The following is a 23,479-nucleotide window of genomic DNA, read 5'->3' on the forward strand; positions in this document are numbered from 1 at the left end:
TGGATTTGCATGGATATGAGATATGTGAATGCCGAAAGTAAAATATATCGGCTGTCCGGATGCATCCGCGGACGTATATGGGTTGGATTTGCCAAGTCCGGCTGTAGATGTTCTAAGCATTTGAAATGAAATCACCATCTAAACGCATGACTGTTTTTTTTTGGTTTTGAGATATGTGTGACTGTGTTGTTGGTAGTGTATGTGCAACTGAGTGATGCATTGCCATTTTGGGTAGATCCGAAGGATCAAACTTGTAGTCACAACCAAAGACTGGATCCAAACAGACCCACCAATGACCAGCATCTATCGAATCTTACAAGATCGACGGAGATAAAACATCACATGACCTTTGATGATGCTAAATTCACCATTGGAATCGGACATGGAAGACATTATTTCTATCTGGGAACATTGCCGCCGGCAGACAACTCCAACCAAGACGCTGAACGAAACCAGAGCTAGAGTGAGATCCCTCCCGCTAGCGAGGGGCCGGGGTTTATATATTCAGCCTAACGAACTAGAGTGAGATCAACTAGTGACAATGTTAAGTGCAGACGCTTCCGGCCGTCTTAATTCCCGTCACCGGAACGAGGCCAGCCGTAGTACAGGGCGATGCCCCTGCCGTTGGCCTCCTGGAGCGGCCGAGCGTTCCTCCTGGCATGCTGCACGCAGGTGCACCCACACGATTAGCCAAGTTATACGCCTCCTGGAGAAAGATGGATGGCATGGAAGTGTGCATTGTCACGTACGTCGTGGACGGCGTCTCTGAGCAGCTCCACCTGGTGACGGGACACATGCCGCACCTTGGTGGCGACCGCCCAGGCGATGCCCTCGGTGCACGGCGGCGTGGTGAAGGAGCCCGTGTACCTGTAGAACGTGTCGCTCCCCCTCACGGGCCTCCTCGGGTCCACCTCGTAGTCGATCTCCTCCTCGTGCCCCTGCCTCCTGTCCGCGATCCTCTCGATGTACGGCTCCAGCTACATGCATGCATACATGTTAGTACGTACGTGGGTGCGTGTGGGCATCCTTCCGATCAGATCAAATGCATCTGGTGGTGCCGATGAAACGAGAGGATACGATACCATGTGCAGGGTCTCGTCGCGGTGCTCCCCGATCTGGAAGAGCTGCGCGACGACGGCGTACTTGTTGCTCGCCTTGTCGCTCTGGTGGAGCATGTGCAGCTCCAGGTCGTACCTGCGCCCGTCCAGGGCGTGCTCGCTGGGGGAGTGCCAGTGCATCTGCCGGAGCCTGTACGAGACGCCGTCCAACACCACGGACCCCGCGTTGCCGTCGAACCTCACCATGATGTCGTGCCCGCGGTTCACCAGGGTGGCCGGCGAGTAGCGGTAGGTGCGGGCGAGGCGGCCGTTCCGGGGGCCGGTGACCGGACCGTCGCCGGGGACGCGGATCGGGGACTGCATCCGGCCCCAGTAGCAGGCCGCCCAGTCCGTCCGGAGGAGGCCCCACCGGTCCGGGCTGTTGTCCCGGCCGCTCCGGTAGCTGAACTCCTCCTCGCTGTCTGAGTTTGCATGCATATGGATCATCGACTAATCATTCCTTCGTACTTACGAAAGTACAGGCGTGTGGCTCGATCGCTTACCAAGTTCTTGCGCCCGCGCATGGCGGACGACGCAGAGAGGAAGAAGCAGCAAGAAGACGAAGATGGTGGTGGGGATGGGCACGGCGGCCATGCCGCTGCTCCAAGCCATGCGCGCCCGCGCCGGTACGTACGTCTTGACGATCGAGTACTCCGTGTTGTTGAGTTCGCCTACAGGCTACGGAGAGTGTCCAAGCCAAAAGGTGGCTATAATGTATCGATCGTTACTGGGGTCGTTAAGTTAGTGCGTTAATTACTGGTCTTCGTCACGCGTAACGCGAGCCGCCTGCATATGCGGCGACCTCGTATAGTATGAGGCTCACGCCAAGCTTGCATGCGGCGTGGAACAGCCAGCGTGAGAACATGCACGCTCTTGACAAGAAAACCCCTTTTCCGTAGCCCGTGGATTGCCTATCAGATTTCGGGTTATTGCACAGCTCCAAGGCCTTAGATATGATTGTTCGCAAACCGGTGTTGACTCGAACATCACTGCCCTGCGCACGACACGAAGCATTAGTGGAGGGATAAAATGGCGGACGCTCTCGCGTGCGTTGCCGCGCGGCCGCCGCCGCCGCCTTGATCTCCCGGCTCCCGCCAGCTCCGCGCCGGGTGAGACCAGATCCGGCACCTCCATCACGCGCTCTCTCTTCTCCTCTAGTTTTTTCCCGTTCAACCGCCTGAGATGGCTCCCCACGCTCCGACGAAGACAGCGGCCGCCTCGGCCTCTCTGGCACCTCCTGCCGCCGCCGGCCACGCTCCGACGACGGAGGCCGCCCCGGCCTTGCTGGATCCTCCAGCCGCTGGGATGCCTCGTGCTGCCGGCGCCGTCCCCGCCCCCGCCCGTCTGCCACAGCCATCTTCGCACGGCCTGGCCGCGTCCTCCCTCGCCTCCCGCAAGGCCAACGTGACCGTGCGAGGACGGGTGGGCTCGCCCCTGCTGCCGTCCACACGGAGGTCACCAACGCCTACCACACCACCCGCTGTTGCGGTTGGAGGCGACGGTCACGTCTCCGACATGCGGGCTGGGAGGCTGTCGGCTGTTTCAAGCTCTTCTGACAGTTTGGGCATGGCGCGGCCTTCGTGGAGCTCCCTCGATGAGGATGCCGATGACCACGACGAAGATGGCGTTGAGCTTGCCCCGCAGACGCCACGGGCTCCCAAGTGCTCTAGCGAGGTGAGCGCGCTGCCGAACTAGGCTGCTCCGACTACTCCAGCCTCGTCAGCTGCTGCTCTGGCTGCCGTTGCCCTCGCCTCCCGGAAGGCCGACCCGGCCATTGGTGGCTGTAGGACTTGCGCTGATCGTCTCCCATGGCCTGTGGCAGTGACCAATCAGGCATCCCTGCCCGCCATTCCTGACGAGATGACGCCAGAGAAGTTGGAGTCTCCTCTGTTTGTTCCATCTTCAGTGTCTGCTTGCAAGGGCCTCTCTGCCGCCGCTGCCACTCGTGAAGACGAGGTGGGCTGGGAGCATGTTGGTCGGGGGCGCCGGTCCGGCGGAGGCACTCCCCTCGAGCCGTTGCGGGAAGGGCTCGAGTGTGGCCTCGCCTTCAAGCGTTGGGCTCAAGGAAGATGCTACCGTTGCCTTGTGCGTGGCCACCAAGTGAGTGCATGCCATGGGCCATTCAGATGCATTCGCTGTCGTCGCCCGGGTCATCGGGAGAGATTCTGTTGTGCTCGCTCTCCGGTTGCTCCAGATCGCTCTCCGGTTGCTCGAGATTGCTCTCCAGTCGCTCGTGTTGGCTCTTCGGTCACTCGCGCTCCATGCCAGCCGAGCCGCTCCCCGTCCGTCCAGGCTTGTACTTCGCTGACTAGGAGTTGGGCAGAGGTCGTGGGCCGTTCGTCGTTGCGTGTGTCGGTGCCGCCAAGGTCCCAATCTGGGTGTTGTAAGGATTCCAATGTCAGTGTCTTTTTGGACTCTACTTTTGAATCCCAGCTTGCCTTGCTTCCTACGGAGATTCTTCAGAAGATTGAGTTGTTTCGCACTGAGCTTCACGACGCACTTGCCAAACTTCAGGTTGTGTTGGTTGTGCCTTTGTTGCCTGAGCTCCCGATTGGTTCCATTGAGGCTGAGTGCCTCTTCGGAGATTTTTCTCCTCGTGCTCTACATGCGACGCCGTCTTCCCCGGGGAGTGGGGTCATCTCCGAGGTTGTGGCTCCAGTTATGCAGATTATGCCTGAGTTGCAGGAGCTTTGTGGGGAATCATCTATGGTGTTACCGATGGAGCTGGGCTCATTGGAGTCCTTGGTGGTGGCCATGACACCCTCGCTACCTCAGTCGCCCGCCTTTGCGAACAATGGAGACTTGGTTGGTTCTATCACTGCCTCATCTATGGCCATTGGGCATGTGACGTCTTTAAGTGGAGAGGTTGATGAGACATGTGTGTTGGCACCTAACTCTGAGCAAGTGGAGACGCCTGAGTCCATCGTGTTAGTGATACCTGTGACTGATGATGTTGAGGCAGTTGGTACATTGGCGCCCGATCCTTCTGAGCCCAACCAACAGCTCGCCCCTGTGGAGCGTGGAGGTTCCGATGTTGCGGGCACCCACTCGCACGTGATTGTTGGGCAGGTTTCTGTGCATGACAAGGTCAATGAGATTCTCTTTCAGATAGAGCTTCACAGCTTGCTCAAACGTTTGGAGAGGATGAGCCCTGGATCTGGCAAGGCGATTGTGGAGGAGGCTCTCACGAGCAAAGGAAAGAAGAGTGGCGTCACAGAAAAGGCGTCCGCAACTACTTGATGGATGGTTATCAGTCTCTTGGGTTGTCCTTATGGCTTGACTTGTCTTCGTTGATTTGGGTGTGCCCGTGGTCTTCGGCCGAGTTACTCTTGTTGGGGTGTCTTTGCGATGTATTGGTGATCGTTAGGTGTTGGGTTTGGTTGTTAGGTTGCAAGCCCTGAGAGTAGTCTACGTGTGATTGGTCTGTATCGATTTTCGCCCGGTTTTCCGTTAATTAACTAGGCAATTCTCTTCTGCTTAATTAATCGATGAAGCAAATTTTTTGCCTCCGTTTCAAAAAAAAATTATTCGCAAACCCAAACCGTATGGCTGGGACTTGCATCTACCTTTGCCCAGGTTTTTGTTGCCAGCCATATTGCTCGGCACGTTGATTAGTGGAATAAAGTTTCCCCCTTTTTTTTTTAAAAAAGGCCTTATATATGATTGTTCGTAAAAAAGGACGAAAAAGCTAAAAAAGTGACATCAAATTTTTTATCTGTTGAGACGAACGTCTCCTAGTCCATTGGATCGAGGCACGAATCTTAGAGCAGGTTAATGGGCCAGCCAACGCCTTTTCATTCAGGAAAAGCACGTGTCGTCGCGAACGCCTTCTTCCTCCACGGCCACACGTCTCTTAACCATTTCTCTCCTCACCCCACTGCCCACTCTCTCTACTCCCTCGATCATTGCCCCCCGTCTCTCTCTCTTTCACACACACACACACACAGAGATGCCGGAGACCGTTCACCGCCTGCTCGCCCGCTCCATGTGAACTCATAGCCGGGATCAATGCAGACGGACGACGGTGGAGCTCGAGAAGATGAGGAATGGAAGGATCTAGTGAGGCCGCCATTGGGTCTTGTCCATCATATCATTCTTCTAATGATGTGATCCTGTTATCAAGTGACAACACATGTCTATGGCTAGTAAACCTTAAGCATTTTTGATCAACGAGCTAGTCTAGTAGAGGGTTACTAGCGACACGATATTTATTTATGTATCTACACATGTATTTATGTTTCCGATCAATACAATTATAGTATGAATAATAAACTTTATCATGAATAAGGAAATATAAAATAACAACTTTATTATTGCCTCTAGGGCATATTTTCTTCAGTCTCCCACTTGCACTAGAGTCAATAATCTAGTTCACATCGTCATATGATTAACACCTATAATTCACATCGCCATGTGACTAACACCCAAAGAGTCTACTAGAGTGAATGATCTAGTTCACATCGCCATGTGACTAACACCCAAAGAATACTAAGGTGCGATCATGTTTTGCTTGTGAGAGAGGTTTAGTCAACGGGTCTGCCACATTCAGATTCGTATGTATTTTGCAAATTTCTATATCTACAATGCTTTGCATGGAGCTAGTATAGCTAATTGCTCCCACGTTCAATACATATCCAGATTGAGACTCAGAGTCGCCCGGATTGGTGTTAAAGCTTGCATCAACATAACCCTTTACGACGAACTCTTTATCACCTTCATAATCGAGAAACATTTCCTTAATCCTCTTTAGGTACCTAAGGATAATTTTGACCGTTGTCCAGTGATCTACTCCTGGATCACTATTGTAACCCCTTGCCAAACTCATGGCAAGTTACACAATAGGTCTTGTACACAACATGACATACTTTATATATCCTATGGCTGAGGCATGGGGAATGAGTTTCATTCTCTCTCTATCTTCTGCGTGGTCGGGCTTTGAGTCTTACTTGACTTTACACCTTGCAACACAGGCAAAAACCCTTTCTTTGATTGATCTATTCTGAACTTCTTCAAAACTTTGCCAAGGTATGTGCTTTGTGAAAGTCCTATTGAGCGTCTCGATCTACCACTTTAGATCTTGATGCCCAATATGTAAGTAGGTTCAGTGAGGTCTTTCATTGAAAAACACTTATTCAAGTATCCTTTTATGCTATCCAAAAATTCTATATCATTTCTAATCAGCAATATGTCATTTACATATAATATCAGAAATGCTACAGAGCTCCCACTCACTTTCTTGTAAATACACGCTTCACCGTAAATCTGTATAAAACCATATGCTTTGATCACCTTATTAAAGCATATATTCCAACTCTGAAATGCTTGCACTAGTCCATAGATGGATCGCTGGAGCTTGCACACTTTGTTAGCACCTTTAGGATCGAAAAAACCTTCTGGTTGCATCATATACAACTATTTTTTAAGAAATCCATTAAGAATGCAATTTTGACGTCCATGTGCCAGATTTCATAGTTATAAATGCGGCAATTGCTAACGTGATTCAGACAGACTTAAGCATCACAACGAGTGAGAAAATCTCATCGTAGTCGACCCCTTGAACTTGTCGAAAACCTTTCACGACAAGTCGAGATTTATAAACAGTGATATTACTATTAGCGTCCGTATTCCTCTTGAAGATCCATTTATTTTCAATGGCATACTGATCATCGAGCAAGTCCACCAAAGTTCACACCCTGTTCTCATACATGGATCCTATCTCAGATTTCATGGCCTCAAGCCATTTGTAAAAGTCGGGGCTCATCATAGCTTCTTCATATGTGACGCCCCCGATTCAATCGTACACTAATCATGCACGCAAATGTGTACGATCAAGATCAGGGACTCACGGGAAGATATCATAACACAACTCTAAAACATAAATAAGTCATACAAGCATCATAGTACAAGCCAGGGGCCTCAAGGGCTCGAATACAAGTGCTTGATCATAGACGAGTCAGCGGAAGCAACAATATCTGAGTACAGACATAAGTTAAACAAGTTTGCCTTAAGAAGGCTAGCACAAAATGGGATACAGATCGAAAGAGGCGCATGCCTCCTGCCTGGGATCCTCCTAAACTACTCCCGGTCGTCATCAGCGGCCTGCACATAGTAGAAGGCACCTCCATTGTAGCAGGAATCGTCGTCGATGGTGGCGTCTGGCTCCAGGGCTCCAGCATCTGGTTGCGACAACCAGGTAGAAGGGAAAGGGGGAAAAGAGGGAGAAAAGCAACCGTGAGTACTCATCCAAAGTACTCGCAAGCAAGGAGCTACACTACATATGCATGGATATATGTGTAAAGGCCATATCAGTGGACTGAACTGCAGAATGCCAGAATAAGAGGGGGATAGCTAATCCTGTCGAAGACTACGCTTCGGGCAGCCTCCGTCTTGCAGCATGTAGAAGAGAGTAGACTGAAGTCCTCCAAGTAGCATCTCCAAGTAGCACCTCCAAGTAGCATCGCATAGCATAATCCTACCCGGCGATCCTCTCCTCGTCGCCCTGTTAGAGAGCGATCACCGGGTTGTATCTGGCACTTGGAAGGGTGTGTTTTATTAAGTATCCGATTCTAGTTGTCATAAGGTAAAGGTACAACTACAAGTCATCCTGTTACCGAAGATCACGGCTATTCGAATAGATTAACTTCCCTGCAGGGGTGCACCACATAACCCAACACGCTCGATCCCATTTGGCCGGACACACTATCCTGTTACCGAAAGGATTTAGGCCAGTGGCATAAAATGGAGTTTGTCATGTATACTTTCTACTTATATTATTTTTACTCATGTTAGCACTTGATTAGTTGTTGTTTAGGGGCTGTCCAGAGAGTTACTCAATGTAATATTGGTAAAGCTAGTTGCATCTACAGCAGTTAGCAGCAGCAGCAGTACAACAAGCGGGTGGCTGGACAAGGGTGCGTGGTTGCACGGGCGCAGGCCAGGGGCGGCTGGGTCGCAGCCGGCAGCGGTGCGCGAGCACGGCGCGCGACGTGAGCAGCAGGGAAGAGGAGGCAGCAGCGGGAGGCTGGGAGAGGCCACGCACGGGCTCTGGGCTGTCCAGGCGGCCGGAGCACGACGACAGCGCGTCCAGGAGGCGGCTGGGCGTGGCCACGAGCGCGCGTCGCAGGCGCGGCGGGTCACGGGCGAGCATGAGGCGGGCGCGGGTTGCTCGGGTGAGGCACGCGGGCGTGCGGTGGGCGGAGGCGGCCTACGGCGGGGGCTTCGGCGACAGGGGCGAGGGGGGAAAGCGGGGGACGGCGGTGGCTCACCCTGGGGAGGTCGGGGCGCGCTCGGGGTGGACGGGGCGGCGCTTGAGCGGCGGTCCGATGAAGACGACCGGCGGCAAAGGTTGATGGAGGGTTTGATCCCGTTGATGGAGAGGGCCTCGGCTTGAGCCGAAGGGCCGAGCCGACGTGGACGACGACGGTGGTCCTCGGGGATGTCTCCGTGAAGCGCGGGGTGGATGGAGGCCGTGGGATCGACGGCGCCAGGGCGCTAGAGGCGTTCGGGAGAGAGTGACAGGGAGTGAGGGAGGTAGTGGTTGGTGCTAGGGTTAGGAGGGGATCGAGGGAGGGAGCCTGGCGATGTTAAGTAGGGCGAGGGGGCGCGGATGTGCGCCACGACGCCGTGGTGTCCGTGGATGTGCTCCGCGGTGCCCCTGCTACAGATTGAAGGAGGGAGAGATGGGCTGACCTGGGTAAGTTGCTAGATGGGCCAAAAGTGCCCACTAGCTTAGGTCTTTTGTTTTGTTCTATTGTTTTTTTAGTTTCTGTTATTTTAGTTTTTATTAATACCAAGTTAGCACCTAAATTAGTATCATCAAATATATCACTGCCACATTAATTTATTACCCAAGCTAAAATAGTTTCATAATTATTTAATATTTAAAAGTACTTAAATAATAGTTTTTGCTACCGTTTTATTCACCTTATAGTATTTAAACATTTATAAAGGTGTGGTTTCTCCACCATAATTTCATATGAAATATTTGGTTCACTCCGAACATTTTTAGTTTTAATACTTGAAAACTTTTATTGTTTGCTTGATTTTGAATTTGAATTTGAAACAGTTTCGAACTAACGCGAGATTAACATCAGTAATCGAGGTGACGTGGCATCATTAGTAGATGGTTACTGTAGCTTAATTATCCGGGCGTCACAATTCTCCTCCACTACAAGAAATCTCGTCCTGAGATTTAAGAGGTAGTGAAAGGGGGGAAGGTTTGGTAACGAATATAGCGGGTCTTTTCATCCTGGCTTGCTCTTCGCAAAGAAGTTGATCCCTGTCGTTGATGTCTTCATTTCTCTACTTCGGGTCGGCTTGACGAAGTCGCATCCTTTCTTTGGGGTATGTCTCGTACTTACGAATAGGTAAGGGGCAGTTCGACAATGATAGAATGCTATAAGAGTTAACCATCGGGGGTTATCCCATGAATGAACACAGGGGTATCTCTCGAGTTGGTCAAATGAAAACACATCGAGAGCCAAGCAAGAAGGTATAATAAGAAGTATCAAGCGTATAGGCAATCGTTCGATGCCCAATTAGATGGTGAAAGGGTTTCAAGGCACGAGAATAAGTATTGCGTCTGATACTAGAGTAGATCACTAGGAAGGTGACCCGTCAATTACATAAAGAGTCAAATGCGAGGACTACTATTAGAAACAGGGTTGTATAGGAGAGTCAGGTTTCGATCCTGTGGAACTGTGGGTTATGGGCCCATCATGTGGGATAAAAGTAGAAAGAGCGGTGACATCTTGCATGGTCATGATAGCAAGGCATGTCAGAGAGTACCATGTCAGTTATGTCGGCAACAACGTTGGTACTTAGGGCGAGGGACGAAGAGAACCATTTTCCTACTCGTTGAACGAGGCGGACCAATAGGCAAGTTCTCGCCCATCGGTGGCTACCAGAATGTCATCAACAATAGTAACAGGGTCTCACTGAAAGAGTTGTACAACGAGGTGTTTGCATATGTTGGGAATTATTTCTGCTTAGATCATATAATTCCCAAGAAAGGTCAAACAAAACCACGGAAAGGAAAATGTGATTTCCATATTAAACAGAACAATGGAAAGGAAAATGCGTTTAAACACATATTTCAGGGGTATATCCTTCCCAAGGACAAGCAGGGCACGATATCAATGACAGGATATAATGTAGAAAACTCTTAAGGTAAAGGGAGAGAAATTTCATGACATTACCCATACAACGGTGTTTGGATAGTTGATCAAGAAACATTTAGCATTATGCTCCCAATGTTCTGGTTGATGAACGGAGTATCACAAACATGCTTCGAGATAGCATTAACATGGTCAATGGGTAAAGATCAGACTTTGGATACACAAAGGATCCATCAGGAACAACTTATAGAACAAGTCTTACAATTTTCCTCATGAAAGAATGGCTAAACTTGCTAAAAAGGATACTATAACAATAGGTCCTCCGGCCAGGTGTGCTAGGCATGACATCACCTTACCGATATATAAGGACCAATGTTATAACTCTTGGAAATATGTTCCAACCATCATATCTGACCGAGGTTCAGATCCGATTGGGGTCAGGATACCTCCGACTTAGTATGCATGAGAAGAAAAGGTGCAACACAATTGACGAGATGACAATGTAAGATTCTCGGGAAACGAACTATGAAGTGATTTCCGTTAACAAGAGTTCATCATTAACACAAGGAGAGGACAAGGAGGTGTCTGGTGAACTCAACGGCAATTCATCAAGATTTCCAAAAGATGGATTTCCACAATTAAGTGAACAAGGAGATAACATTTGTCAGATCAAATGATATAAGGAAGTATGCTCGAGGAAAACATACACAATTAAACATTGGTTGAAAGGTGCGCCCAAAATATGGGTTGGGTTGCACGACCAATGTCAGAATGGTGATTCAATAAGCCATAGTCGTAGAATGAAACTATAGACTAGTAACTTCAAAGCAAGAGGGTTGCTCGAAGTTTAGAATTTACACATCACAGATCATTTGTCGGTATTCCGGTTAGAAACAACACGGGGACCAAGAAATAATGGTGATGTTAATAAGTATCATTGGTATCAAGAATTCTTAAGGTTGGTGAATTTCTCACGACATCCTTGACATTAGAGACAATAATACTTCAAGGTAGAACATAAGTCAAGCTGGATTGCAAGTTGCATCCATAACAAGAATAAGTTTGTAACGGAAGGAAGGCAAGGATGTTGTCGATGGTAACTCAAATTACCAAGGGACGAGGGTGGTACTCATCATCATGAATTCGATTGGTATCCTGGAAGGAGTCAAAATGTTGACGATGACCACGATAAATTTGTCGAGAGATTTCAATAAGATGTAATCAATTAGCGACGACATCAAGTCAAAGGAATGAGGTAGCGGAAGGTTATTGGAACCATGGGTAGGACACAAACTTGAAATCAAGATTGTTGTTCAAGGCGAACTGATAGGACGAGGAAGATCGACGTAAGCTTAGCTCATCATTGAAAATTTTGTGCTCCGGGAAGAAGGACCAGGTAGCACAGTTAGAAGTTTGCACGATAATGATATAGCCGATAAAGCTAGCAATGGCTTGAAGGATTATTAAACTTCTCAACCACAAAGTACTAGGAGTACTAAATCACATGGGTGATTCGATTCACTAACCGGTGTTCTTGGTTGACGACAACCCAGAACCCGTGGAGTGATTATGACAGGGGAAAGGTACTACTTCATTAGAAATTCATAAGATGAAGTGCAATGGGTTTATATCCTCGAGATACCAGGGGGTAATACTCGAAGGTAGATCAAAGTAAAGGTTGGGCAGGTGCAATGATCTACAGAAGACAAGTACTTCAACTTGTCCGAGAAATGGTATTTAAAAGGAGAACATGGCCGGAACAATGATTGCAAATGATCGAACCACGGATACAAGATGAACTTATAACAAGGGGGTAATTATTTTTACAAGCAGCTTCCATGATAAGTTATACATCGTGTCCATGGGCATGAACGCAAGGTTCAAGGTCGACTTCCACTTCTTCAATGTATAACCTTCCATTCACTTCTCGCTTTGATAAAGGCATTAGTGTTGAAAGTTTTACCTGGTGAAATACCAGATGAGTATGACTCGTGAAAACTTCCGAGTTCACACATATTAAGGAAGGCATAGGTTCAACCCGTCAGGGTATCGTGGAAACATATACCACAAGCTTCAATAGTAAATACCACCAGCTCGAAAACAGAGCATGGTTGAGAAAACAGAGGATACAATTTACCCAAGGCTTTATATATCCGTGGAAAGACTCACAAGGTTATTTGAATATGAAGGAAGGTGTCGGATGAAATCCAACAATGGATCGGGCGATCCACAACGGAGCTGGTGTGAGTATCGGTACTCAATCAGAGGAAGAAAGAATGCACGGGCATCATATTATAGAACATCTGAATAATTTGATGCTTAGATAACAAAGAAATTATGATTTCCAAAACAAAGGATCAGAAGCAGACGCTCTGATCAAGGATGGATAAGTTGGATAGACCAGAGGCACAATTGACGACAAATAGTTTGGTCGAGAACCAGCTCATGTTCAAAATGACGTCTGAGCCAAAAAGATAATTTAGAAGGGTTGATCGATGATTGTGTGCATTCGCACACATGTTGAAGCAATAGGATCAAAAGGACGATTTCAAAAGATACTAGTGAATATTGCTAGTGATATGGGAGCATCCATAATGTAAGCAGACAAGTATTTGTAGAGCAATAAGCTGCTAAGGATTTTTTTTGGAGGATCGAATAGCATTTCGAAGACTGTTGTGAAACACCAGAACGACTGGGGATGAGCTGATACTTGGTAAGTGCGAGAATTTACCCGTAGGGGTAGTTATGGGGCTAGTAACTGCAAGGCTGTAGGCACAAAGTATTTTCAGAATATCCGAAGTATCTCAGGGTATCTTGTAATAACAAGAACAATTGGAAGTGAAGCTATGGACAACAAGTGTATGTAGTTATCCATATGGGTTTATCGGTGGTCGGGAATAACAAAAGCGGTGGACACAAAGTCTCGAGAGAATATGGAAGAGTATCTCCGAAATCTTCTGGTGCAGCTGGCGATCACCTGTAATAAGGGGTTCTCCGGGTGGAAGTAGTTACGAGAACCTAGAGTCAGAGTTAGTAAAATCGTTTAACCCGAGTAGAAGAGAGTTCAGAGTCCCGAAGTAAAGGTCGAGGAGTAAAAGATCCTAATACCACCCAATGGCGACGTGGGCCCATAAGGCACACAGCCAAGTTAGTAAAAGTTTTGTAGTGACTAGACTCGACTTCGGCCAAGGAGTTGGAAGGGGGATTCCTACAGGCAGTCGGCTCTGATACCAACTTGTGACGCCCCTGATTCAATCGTACACTAATCATGCACGCAAATGTGTACAATCAAGATCAGGGACTCACGGAAAGATATCATAACACAACTCTAAAACATAAATAAGTCATACAAGCATCATAATACAAGCCAGGGGCCTCAAGGGCTCGAATACAAGTGCTCGATCATAGACGAGTCAGCGGAAGCAACAATATCTGAGTACAGACATAAGTTAAACAAGTTTGCCTTAAGAAGGCTAGCACAAACTGGGATACAGATCGAAAGAGGCGCAGACCTCCTGCCTGGGATCCTCCTAAACTACTCCCGGTCGTCATCAACGGCCTGCACGTAGTAGAAGGCACCTCCATTGTAGCAGGAATCGTCGTCGATGGTGGCGTTTGGCTCCAGGGCTCCAACATCTGGTTGCGACAACCAGGTAGAAGGGAAAGGGGGAAAAGAGGGAGAAAAGCAACCGTGAGTACTCATCCAAAGTACTCGCAAACAAGGAGCTACACTACATATGCATGGATATATGTGTAAAGGCCATATCAGTGGACTGAACTGCAGAATGCCAGAATAAGAGGGGGATAGCTAATCCTGTCGAAGACTACGCTTCGGGCAGCCTCCGTCTTGCAGCATGTAGAAGAGAGTAGACTGAAGTCCTCCAAGTAGCATCTCCAAGTAGCACCTCCAAGTAGCATCGCATAGCATAATCCTACCCGGCGATCCTCTCCTCGTCGCCCTGTTAGAGAGCGATCACCGGGTTGTATCTGGCACTTGGAAGGGTGTGTTTTATTAAGTATCCGATTCTAGTTGTCATAAGGTCAAGGTACAACTACAAGTCATCCTGTTACCGAAGATCACGACTATTCGAATAGATTAACTTCCCTGCAGGGGTGCACCACATAACCCAACACGCTTGATCCCATTTGGCCGGACACACTATCCTGTTACCGAAAGGATTTAGGCCAGTGGCATAAAATGGAGTTTGTCATGTATACTTTCTACTTATATTATTTTTACTCATGTTAGCACTTGATTAGTTGTTGTTTAGGGGCTGTCCAGAGAGTTACTCAATGTAATATTGGTAAAGCTAGTTGCATCTACAGTAGTTAGCAGCAGCGGCAGTACAACAAGCGGGTGGCTGGACAAGGGTGCGTGGTTGCACGGGCGCAGGCCAGGGGCGGCTGGGTCGCAGCCGGTAGCGGTGCGCGAGCACGGCGCGCGACGTGAGCAGCAGGGAAGAGGAGGCAGCAGCGGGAGGCTGGGCGAGGCCACGCACGGGCTCTGGGCTGTCCAGGCGGCCGGAGCACGATGACAGCGCGTCCAGGAGGCGGCTGGGCGTGGCCACGAGCGCGCGCCGCAGGCGCGGCGGGTCACGGGCGAGCATGAGGCGGGCGCGGGTTGCTCGGGTGAGGCGCGCGGGCGTGCGGTGGGCGGAGGCGGCCTACGGCGAGGGCTTCGGCGACAGGGGCGAGGGGGGAAAGCGGGGGACGACGGTGGCTCACCCTGGGGAGGTCGGGGCACGCTCGGGGTGGATGGGGCGGCGCTTGAGCGGCGGTCCGACGAAGACGACCGGCGGCAGAGGTTGATGGAGGGTTTGATCCCGTTGATGGAGAGGGCCTCGGCTTGAGCCGAAGGGCGGAGCCGACGTGGACGACGACGGTGGTCCTCGGGGATGTCTTCGTGAGGCGCGGGGTGGATGGAGGCCGCGGGATCGTCGGCGCCAGGGCGCCAGAGGCGTTCGGGAGAGAGTGACAGGGAGTGAGGGAGGGAGTGGTTGGTGCTAGGGTTAGGAGGGGATCGAGGGAGGGAGCCTGGCGATGTTAAGTAGGGCGAGGGGGCGCGGATGTGCGCCACGACGCCGTGGTGTCCGTGGATGTGCTCCACGATGCCCCTGCTACAGATTGAAGGAGGGAGAGATGGGCTAACCTGGGTAAGTTGCTAGATGGGCCAAAAGTGCCCACTAGCTTAGGTCTTTTGTTTTGTTCTATTGTTTTTTTAGTTTCTGTTATTTCAGTTTTTATTAATACCAAGTTAGCACCTAAATTAGTATCATCAAATATATCACTGCCACATTAATTTATTACCCAAGCTAAAATAGTTTCATAATTATTTAATATTTAAAAGTACTTAAATAATAGTTTTTGCTACTGTTTTATTCACCTTATAGTATTTAAACATTTATAAAGGTGTGGTTTCTCCACCATAATTTCATATGAAATATTTGGTTCACTCCGAGCATTTTTAGTTTTAATACTCGAAAACTTTTATTGTTTGCTTGATTTTGAATTTGAATTTGAAACGGTTTCGAACTAACGCGAGATTAACATCAGTAATCAGGTGACGTGGCATCATTAGTAGATGGTTACTGTAGCTTAATTATCCGGACGTCACATCATAGTTCGTAGGTTCGCTTTTGTCTAACAACATGACTTCCAGGACAGGATTACCATACCACTCTGGTGTGGAACGTGTTCTGGTCCACCTACGTAGTTCGGTAGTAACTTGATTTGAAGTTTCATGATCATCATCATTAGCTTCCTCTCTAGTTGGTGTAGGCATCACGAAAATGTCTTTTTCCTGGTGGGTTACTTTCCAATTCGAGAGAAGGTACAACTACCGTATCAAGTTCTACTTTCCTCCCACTCCTTCGAGAGAAACTCCGTCTCTAGAAAGGATCCATTCTTGGCAACAAAGATCTTGCCTCCAGATCTGTGGTAGAAGGTATACCCAATAGTTTCCTTAGGGTATCCTGTGAAGATGCACTTCTCCGATTTAGGTTCAAGCTTATCAGGCTGAAGCCTTTTGACATAAGCGTCGCATCCCCAAACTTTAATAAATGATAGCTTTAGGTTTCTTGCCAAACCATAGTTCATACGATGTCGTCTCGGCGGATTAGACGGTGCCCTATTTAATGTGAATGCGGATGTCTCTAATGCATAACCCCCAAAAGATAAAGGCAAATCGGTAAGAGACATCATAGAATGCACCATATCTAATAAAGTATGATTACGGCGTTCAGACACACCATTACACTATGGTGTTCCAGGTGGCGTGAGTTGTGAAATAATTCCACATTGTTTTAAATGAAGGCCAAACTCATAACTCAAATATTCACCTCTACGATCAGATTGTAGAAACTTTATTTTCTTGTTACGATGATTCTCTACTTCACTCTGAATTTTGTTGAACTTTTCAAATGTTTTCAGATTTGTGTTTCATCAAGTAGATATACCTATATCTACTCAAATCATCTGTAAATGTTAGAAAATAATTATACCCGCCACGTGCCTCAACACTCATCGGACCGCATACATCGGTATGTATTATTTCTAATAAGTCATTAGCTCGCTCCATTTTTCCGGAGAACGGAGTTTTAGTCATCTTGCCCATGAGGCATGGTTCACAAGTATCAAATGATTCATAATTAAGTGATTCCAAAAGTCCATCTGCATGGAGTTTCTTCATGCGCTTTACACAAATATGACCTAAACGGTAGTGCCACAAGTATATTGCACTATCATTATCAACTTTGCATCTTTTGGCATCAATATTATGAATATATGTATCACTACGATCGAGATTCAATAAACCATTCACATTGGGTGTATGACCATAGAAGGTTTTATTCCTGTAAACAAAACAACAATTATTCTCTGACTTAGATGAATAATTGTACACTGGTACAACGAGGAGCTATACAAATGGTTTTATACCCTTTCTACGACGGTGTTCTGAATCGTGACCTAATGAATGACTGCGATAGGGGGTCCTTCCCACATGACCCAGAAACCGTCAGGGCTAGAGAGCCTTGATGCATACAATTGTCCCTATAAAACAGTTTCTAATATCTTGAATATCCCAAACGTTTCGTCCTTGCTACTCGTTTGTGCTCCCATTTCCATCATAGTCGGAGTTTTGTTGTTTTACCTAAAACCAGACACATTCCAGTCACAACAGTTTTCCAGGCACGTACCATACTGGCTCTACGTTTACGATGCTTGGCACATCACACATAGTTCATGATTGTAAACCGTGTATGATAGGTAGACAATCACACACATTTAATTTTCCTACACCGTTTATGATAGTGTTTGACATCATCAGAATTGCAAAATGATGTATTACAACACTACCTCCATCCCATTATATAAGGATTTATTACATGTATATCTAGACATCATCAGAACATTAAGGTAACACTCTTGATTGTTGCTATGTAGCCTGTGATTGCATATTTAGTCATTCAGTACAATCCATGTTGCTATGTAGCCTTAGATATATTAAATATGACCCTAGTTAACCTACTGATAAATGGGTTAAATATATATATATATATATATTCAAAAAATGTCCGATTCGACGATTAATACCTTATCAGCCCCCAGGATATATTGTACCAGCTACCGATATCCTAAACAGTGAGTACATATAAGCAATGCGATGAAACTAACCTCGATGGAAAACAACACCATTCTCAATATTGTCATGTACGAGTACATACAAAGGCATGTTAAGCACAACAGGCTAACCATCAACCAAATATATCCATGGTAGACAACATAATCTACAGATTATAGCTTCAGTGTGCAGGTTTAATCACGCTAGTTAAGAAAAACAAGAAGTGGAAAGGTGTGTTAACTGCATCAGGCATAACATTTAAAAACAAGCAAATAGTCATTCGAACTGGTATTGTGCAGATCTAAAGTACACTAGTTATTGTTAAAAAACAAAAAGACATGTTAACTGCAACATCTTTAATAACAACCAAATATCGTAATTCATACTCGTATTGTTGAAACTGTTATTGATGAAATTGAATTGCACGATAAATAGTTGCACATATAGAGCATCACATTGTGAAGAACTGAAATAAACAAGGCATAAGGCCATCTCTAGCCGATCCTTTAAAAGTTTACGGACTAAAACCCTTAGTGGATGGGTCTTGTCCATCACATCATTCTCCTAATGATGTGATCCTGTTATCAAGTGACAACACATGTCTATGGCTAGGAAACCTTAAGCATCTTTGATCAACGAGCTAATCTAGTAGAGGGTCACTAGGGACACGGTATTTGATTATGTATCTACACATGTATTTATGTTTCCGATCAATACAATTATAGCATGAATAATAAAGCTTTATCATGAATAAGGAAATATAAAATAACAACTTTATTATTGCCTCTAGGGCATATTTTCTTCAGTCTTCCACTTGCACTAGAGTCAATAATCTAGTTCACATTGTCATGTGATTAACACCTATAGTTCACATCGCCATGTGACTAACACCCAAAGAGTCTACTAGAGTGAATAATCTAGTTCACATTGCCATGTGACTAACACCCAAAGAGTACTAAGGTGTGATCATGTTTTGCTTGTGAGAGAGGTTTAGTCAACGGGTCTGCCACATTTAGATTCGTATGTATTTTGGAAATTTCTATATCTACAATGCTCTGCATGGAGCTAGTATAGCTAATTGCTCCCATGTTCAATACATATCCAGATTGAGACTCAGAGTCGCCCGGATTGGTGTTAAAGCTCGCATCAACATAATCCTTTACGACGAACTCTTTATCACCTCCATAATCGAGAAACATTTCCTTAGTCCTCTTTAGGTACCTAAGGATAATTTTGACCGTTGTCCAGTGATCTACTCCTGGATCACTATTGTACCCCCTTGCCAAACTCACGGCAAGTTACACAATAGGTCTTGTACACAACATGACATACTTTATAGATCCTATGGCTGAGGCATGGGGAATGAGTTTCATTCTCTCTCTATCTTCTGCCGTGGTCGGGCTTTGAGTCTTACTCGACTTCACACCTTGCAACACAGGCAAGAACCCTTTCTTTGACTGATCTATTCTGAACTTCTTCAAAACTTTGCCAAGGTATGTGCTTTGTGAAAGTCCTATTGAGCGTCTCGATCTATCACTATAGATCTTGATGCCCAATATGTAAGTAGCTTCAGTGAGGTCTTTCAATGAAAAACACTTATCCAAGTATCCTTTTATGCTATCTAGAAATTCTATATCATTTCCAATCAGCAATATGTAATCTACATATAATATCAGAAATGCTACAGAGCCCCCACTCACTTTCTTGTAAATACACGCTTCACTGTAAATCTGTATAAAACCATATGCTTTGATCACCTTATTAAAGCATATATTCCAACTCCGAGATGCTTGCACTAGTCCATAGATGGATCGCTGGAGCTTGCACACTTTGTTAGCACCTTTAGGATCGACAAAACCTTCTGGTTGCATCATATACAACTATTTTTTAAGAAATCCATTAAGAATGCAGTTTTGACGTCCATGTGCCAGATTTCATAGTTATAAATGCGGCAATTACTAACGTGATTCAGACAGACTTAAGCATCACAATGAGTGAGAAAATCTCATCGTAGTCGACCCCTTGAACTTGTCAAAAACCTTTCACGACAAGTCGAGATTTATAAACAGTGATATTACTACCAGCGTCTGTATTCCTCTTGAAGATCCATTTATTTTCAATGGCATGCTGATCATCGAGCAAGTCCACCAAAGTTCACACTCTGTTCTCATACATGGATCCTATCTCAGATTTCATGGCCTCAAGCCATTTGTCAAAATCGGGGCTCATCATAGCTTCTTCATAGTTCGTAGGTTCACTGTTGTCTAACAACATGACTTCCAAGATAGGATTACCATACCACTCTGGTGCGGAACGTGTTCTGGTCGACCTACGGAGTTTGGTAGTAACTTGATTTGAAGTTTCATGATCATCATCATTAGCTCCTCTCTAGTTGGTGTAGGCATCACGAAAATGTCTTTTTCCTGGTGGGTTACTTTCCAATTCGAGAGAAGGTACAACTACCGTATCAAGTTCTATTTTCCTCCCACTCTTTCGAGAGAAACTCCGTCTCTAGAAAGGATCCATTCTTGGCAACAAAGATCTTGCCTTCAGATCTTTGGTAGAAGGTATACCCAATAGTTTCCTTAGGGTATCCTGTGAAGATGCACTTCTTCGATTTAGGTTCACGCTTATCAGGCTGAAGCCTTTTGACTTAAGCGTCGCATCCCCAAACTTTAAGAAATGATAGCTTTAGGTTTCTTGCCAAACCATAGTTCATACGATGTCGTCTCGACGGATTAGACGGTGCCCTATTTAATGTGAATGCGGCTGTCTCTAATGCATAACCCGAAAAAGATAAAGGCAAATCGGCAAGAGACATCATAGAATGTACCATATCTAATAAAGTATGGTACGTGTTGCAGCGGAACTATGTTACAATTTTTTTAATATTAAGAGATAAAGCATAGAAACACTGTGTGCAAATGTCCTATTTGGTAAGAAGGAAGTGGGCTTAACTACCATGTTGTAAGAGACATCTGATTGGTAAATCTCGTGGTTAGTAATACAGATTCATGACTGAATGTGGTGAGAAGCATGATTCACATACTGGTTGACAAAACACAACAAATTTACTCACAAACTGCTAGTACTCTGAAACTAACCAAAGGATTTCGTCGAAAAAGGAAATTGTACTGCAATGAACCTTTGAATACTCAATACACATACTTGGAGTTTGACCAAAGCTATCAACTTGTTGATGTGATTACGCAGACTTAGACAATGGGAGTTCTGGCGAGTTCAGTGTAAACCTGCACAGTTACATGAAAGAAGAAGAATGAGCCATGCCGTCCATTATTTAATTAGTGGGATTCATGGCCACACCATGAGGAGATAAGCTGGATCAGTGCTACTATGAACAACAAAAGGTTTGACTAATTTAGTAGGGGGGGGGGGAGCTCAGAGCACAACAACTACATCAGGGAGCTCCTCCTTCCCGATCACGCTGGAACTGGTCTGCGCCAGGGATGGCCGTGTCCGATGCATCCGAGGCGGCCGACACTAGGCCAGTCCAGAGCAGAGCAAGGACATGAGGGAGCTTCGAGGAGAGTCTGACCATAGGCGTGGGCAGACAGGTACTCGCCGAGGGTGGCCAGGGCCGATCCCGGCACGACTGCATCCTCCACAAGGCGCTGTTCTTCCATGGCGGGGGCACATACGATAGGGAAGCCAGAGGCAGGGCAGGGACAGCCGCCGGGGTACCTCATCGCCGAGGAGGAATGCCTCTCACCATCGCTCACTGCCACACCATGCCAAATTGTTCGCATGTGAGCGAACATGAATACCAGATGGAAGAGCAACTGAATTGCCAGAGTAGTGGGATTTGATGGAGGGAGAAGAAAACCTATCCGTCTCAGTTGCAAAAATAATACAGGGAGAAGACAAAGAGGAAGTTGAATATGTTTTGTTGGAAAGATGAGAGGGTCTGCGTTGGGAATCATAAATGCCATGTGAGAGGTGGGTGAATCCTACGGGAGGGCCGGCGGCCGTGCGGTCTACAGGTGAGGGGAAAAGCAGGTCTTTTTTCCACCGTCGTGTCCGCAGGGTAATAAGAGTGATTGGGCGGTTTTGGAAACTGAAAAATGATGTGGCAATCCGCTGATGTGGACAGCGTGCATGATGAGAAAATAGGGAGAAGTGGGGAGCAACTTCTTAAGAATGGTAGATATGTATCACTACGATCGAGATTCAATAAACCATTCACATTGGGTGTATGACCACAGAAGGTTTTATTCATGTAAACAAAACAACAATTATTCTCTGACTTAGATGAATAACCGTACACTGGTACAACGAGGAGCTATACAAATGGTTTTAAACCCTTTCTATGACGGTGTTCTGAACCGTGACCTAATGAATGACTGCGATAGGGGGTCCTTCCCACATGACCCAGAAACCGTCAGGGCTAGAGAGCCCCAATGCATACAATTGTCCCTATAAAACAGTTTCTAATATCTCGAATATCCCAAACGTTTCATCCTTGCTACTCATTTGTGCTCCCATTGCCATCACAGTCGTAGTTTTGTGGTTTTACCTAAAACCAGGCACATTCCAGGCACAACAGTTTTCCAGGCACGTACTATACTGGCTCTACGTTTACGATGCTTGGCACATCACACACAGTTCATGATTGTAAACCATGTATGATAGGTAGACAATCGCACACATTTAGTTTTCCTACACCGTTTGTGATAGTCACTACTAGGGAAAAGCCTAGCAGCAGTGCGAGTTTTAGGGTTATCATTAGCGCGGGAGGCGGCGCTACTAATAAGGTGCTACAACGAAACCATAGCAGCGGTGCGTGCGAGCCCGCGTTACTGATATACAAGTGTAGTAGCAGCGTTCTTCTGTGGAGCTCGCTACTGCTAATAGCTATAGCGCGCTTCCCGCGTGCGCGCTACTGATACTACCGCGCTGCTGCTAACTTTTCTCCACTTGCTACTACTAATTTTAATATTTTTCCCTGCATATTTATTTTGTATTTGAACAGGCTTTATAGAAGAATCTTTAGCACATACAAATATCTTCATGATACACATACAAATGTCTGCGAGACCACAAATGTAATCATAGCATATACATACAAATAGTCTCATCATAATCATCATCCAACACAAAGTGGTATCTTGTCATCATCTCGAAAATAGCGATACATGCAAGTCTTGAATACTTGCAACTACAACGTCATCCATCTAAACAAAGGTATACGCGAGAAGAGCTATCACTATGAGTGAGAGCGGAACTATGCAGTACATGAGGCGGCGGTTACGAGTCCTCTCTCGCACTGGCGTGAACCTCAAGTAACTAGCTTCTCCTTCTTGTCTGCTTTTGAAGCCTTTATGGCTGGCATTCAAGAACCCATTCACTTGCGTCTGACACTCAGGCCGCTCGTTGTACACCCCCGGAACCTTCCCTTTCTACACGACATAGCACTTCCATCTCGCCATCAAGAAACTAGGTACCTGTTAGAGATGCATGTTCCTGAAGAGGATGTACAATCATATATATGCAACAAAATATACTAGAGCAACACCGAAAAAGAAAGGGTTAGCAACTAGATGCAACATACAATACGCAAACTAATTAACTAGAGGTACGCATGTCATCGTACGCAAACTAACAAACTAGCGTTAGCAAGTTCGGCC

The 23,479-nt window shown here is 46.5% G+C and overlaps 1 protein-coding gene across 1 annotated transcript; it reads right to left on the reverse strand.

Moving 5' to 3' along the window:
* Positions 1-494: 494 nt before the first annotated feature.
* Positions 495-1,709, reverse strand: LOC119339073 (alpha carbonic anhydrase 7-like). The gene is made up of 4 exons (XM_037611246.1): positions 1,601-1,709; positions 1,083-1,519; positions 750-977; positions 495-662 (listed from the first exon to the last, which is right to left on the reverse strand). The coding sequence occupies exons 1-4, from the start codon at positions 1,707-1,709 to the stop codon at positions 570-572; spliced, it is 867 nt and encodes a 288-aa protein (XP_037467143.1). The 3' UTR covers positions 495-569.
* Positions 1,710-23,479: the final 21,770 nt, after the last annotated feature.

This window comes from Triticum dicoccoides, chromosome 7B, assembly GCF_002162155.2.
Source record: "Triticum dicoccoides isolate Atlit2015 ecotype Zavitan chromosome 7B, WEW_v2.0, whole genome shotgun sequence".
Taxonomy (NCBI): domain Eukaryota; kingdom Viridiplantae; phylum Streptophyta; class Magnoliopsida; order Poales; family Poaceae; genus Triticum; species Triticum dicoccoides.

Coding starts and splice junctions, on each gene's coding strand:
- LOC119339073 (XM_037611246.1), bottom strand. CDS start 1,709: ATGGCTTGGAGCAGCGGCATGGCCGCCGTGCCCATCCCCACCACCATC. Junction 1,520..1,600: donor TGCGCGGGCGCAAGAACTTG/GTAAGCGATCGA, acceptor ATGCAAACTCAG/ACAGCGAGGAGGAGTTCAGC. Junction 978..1,082: donor GCGACGAGACCCTGCACATG/GTATCGTATCCT, acceptor GCATGCATGTAG/CTGGAGCCGTACATCGAGAG.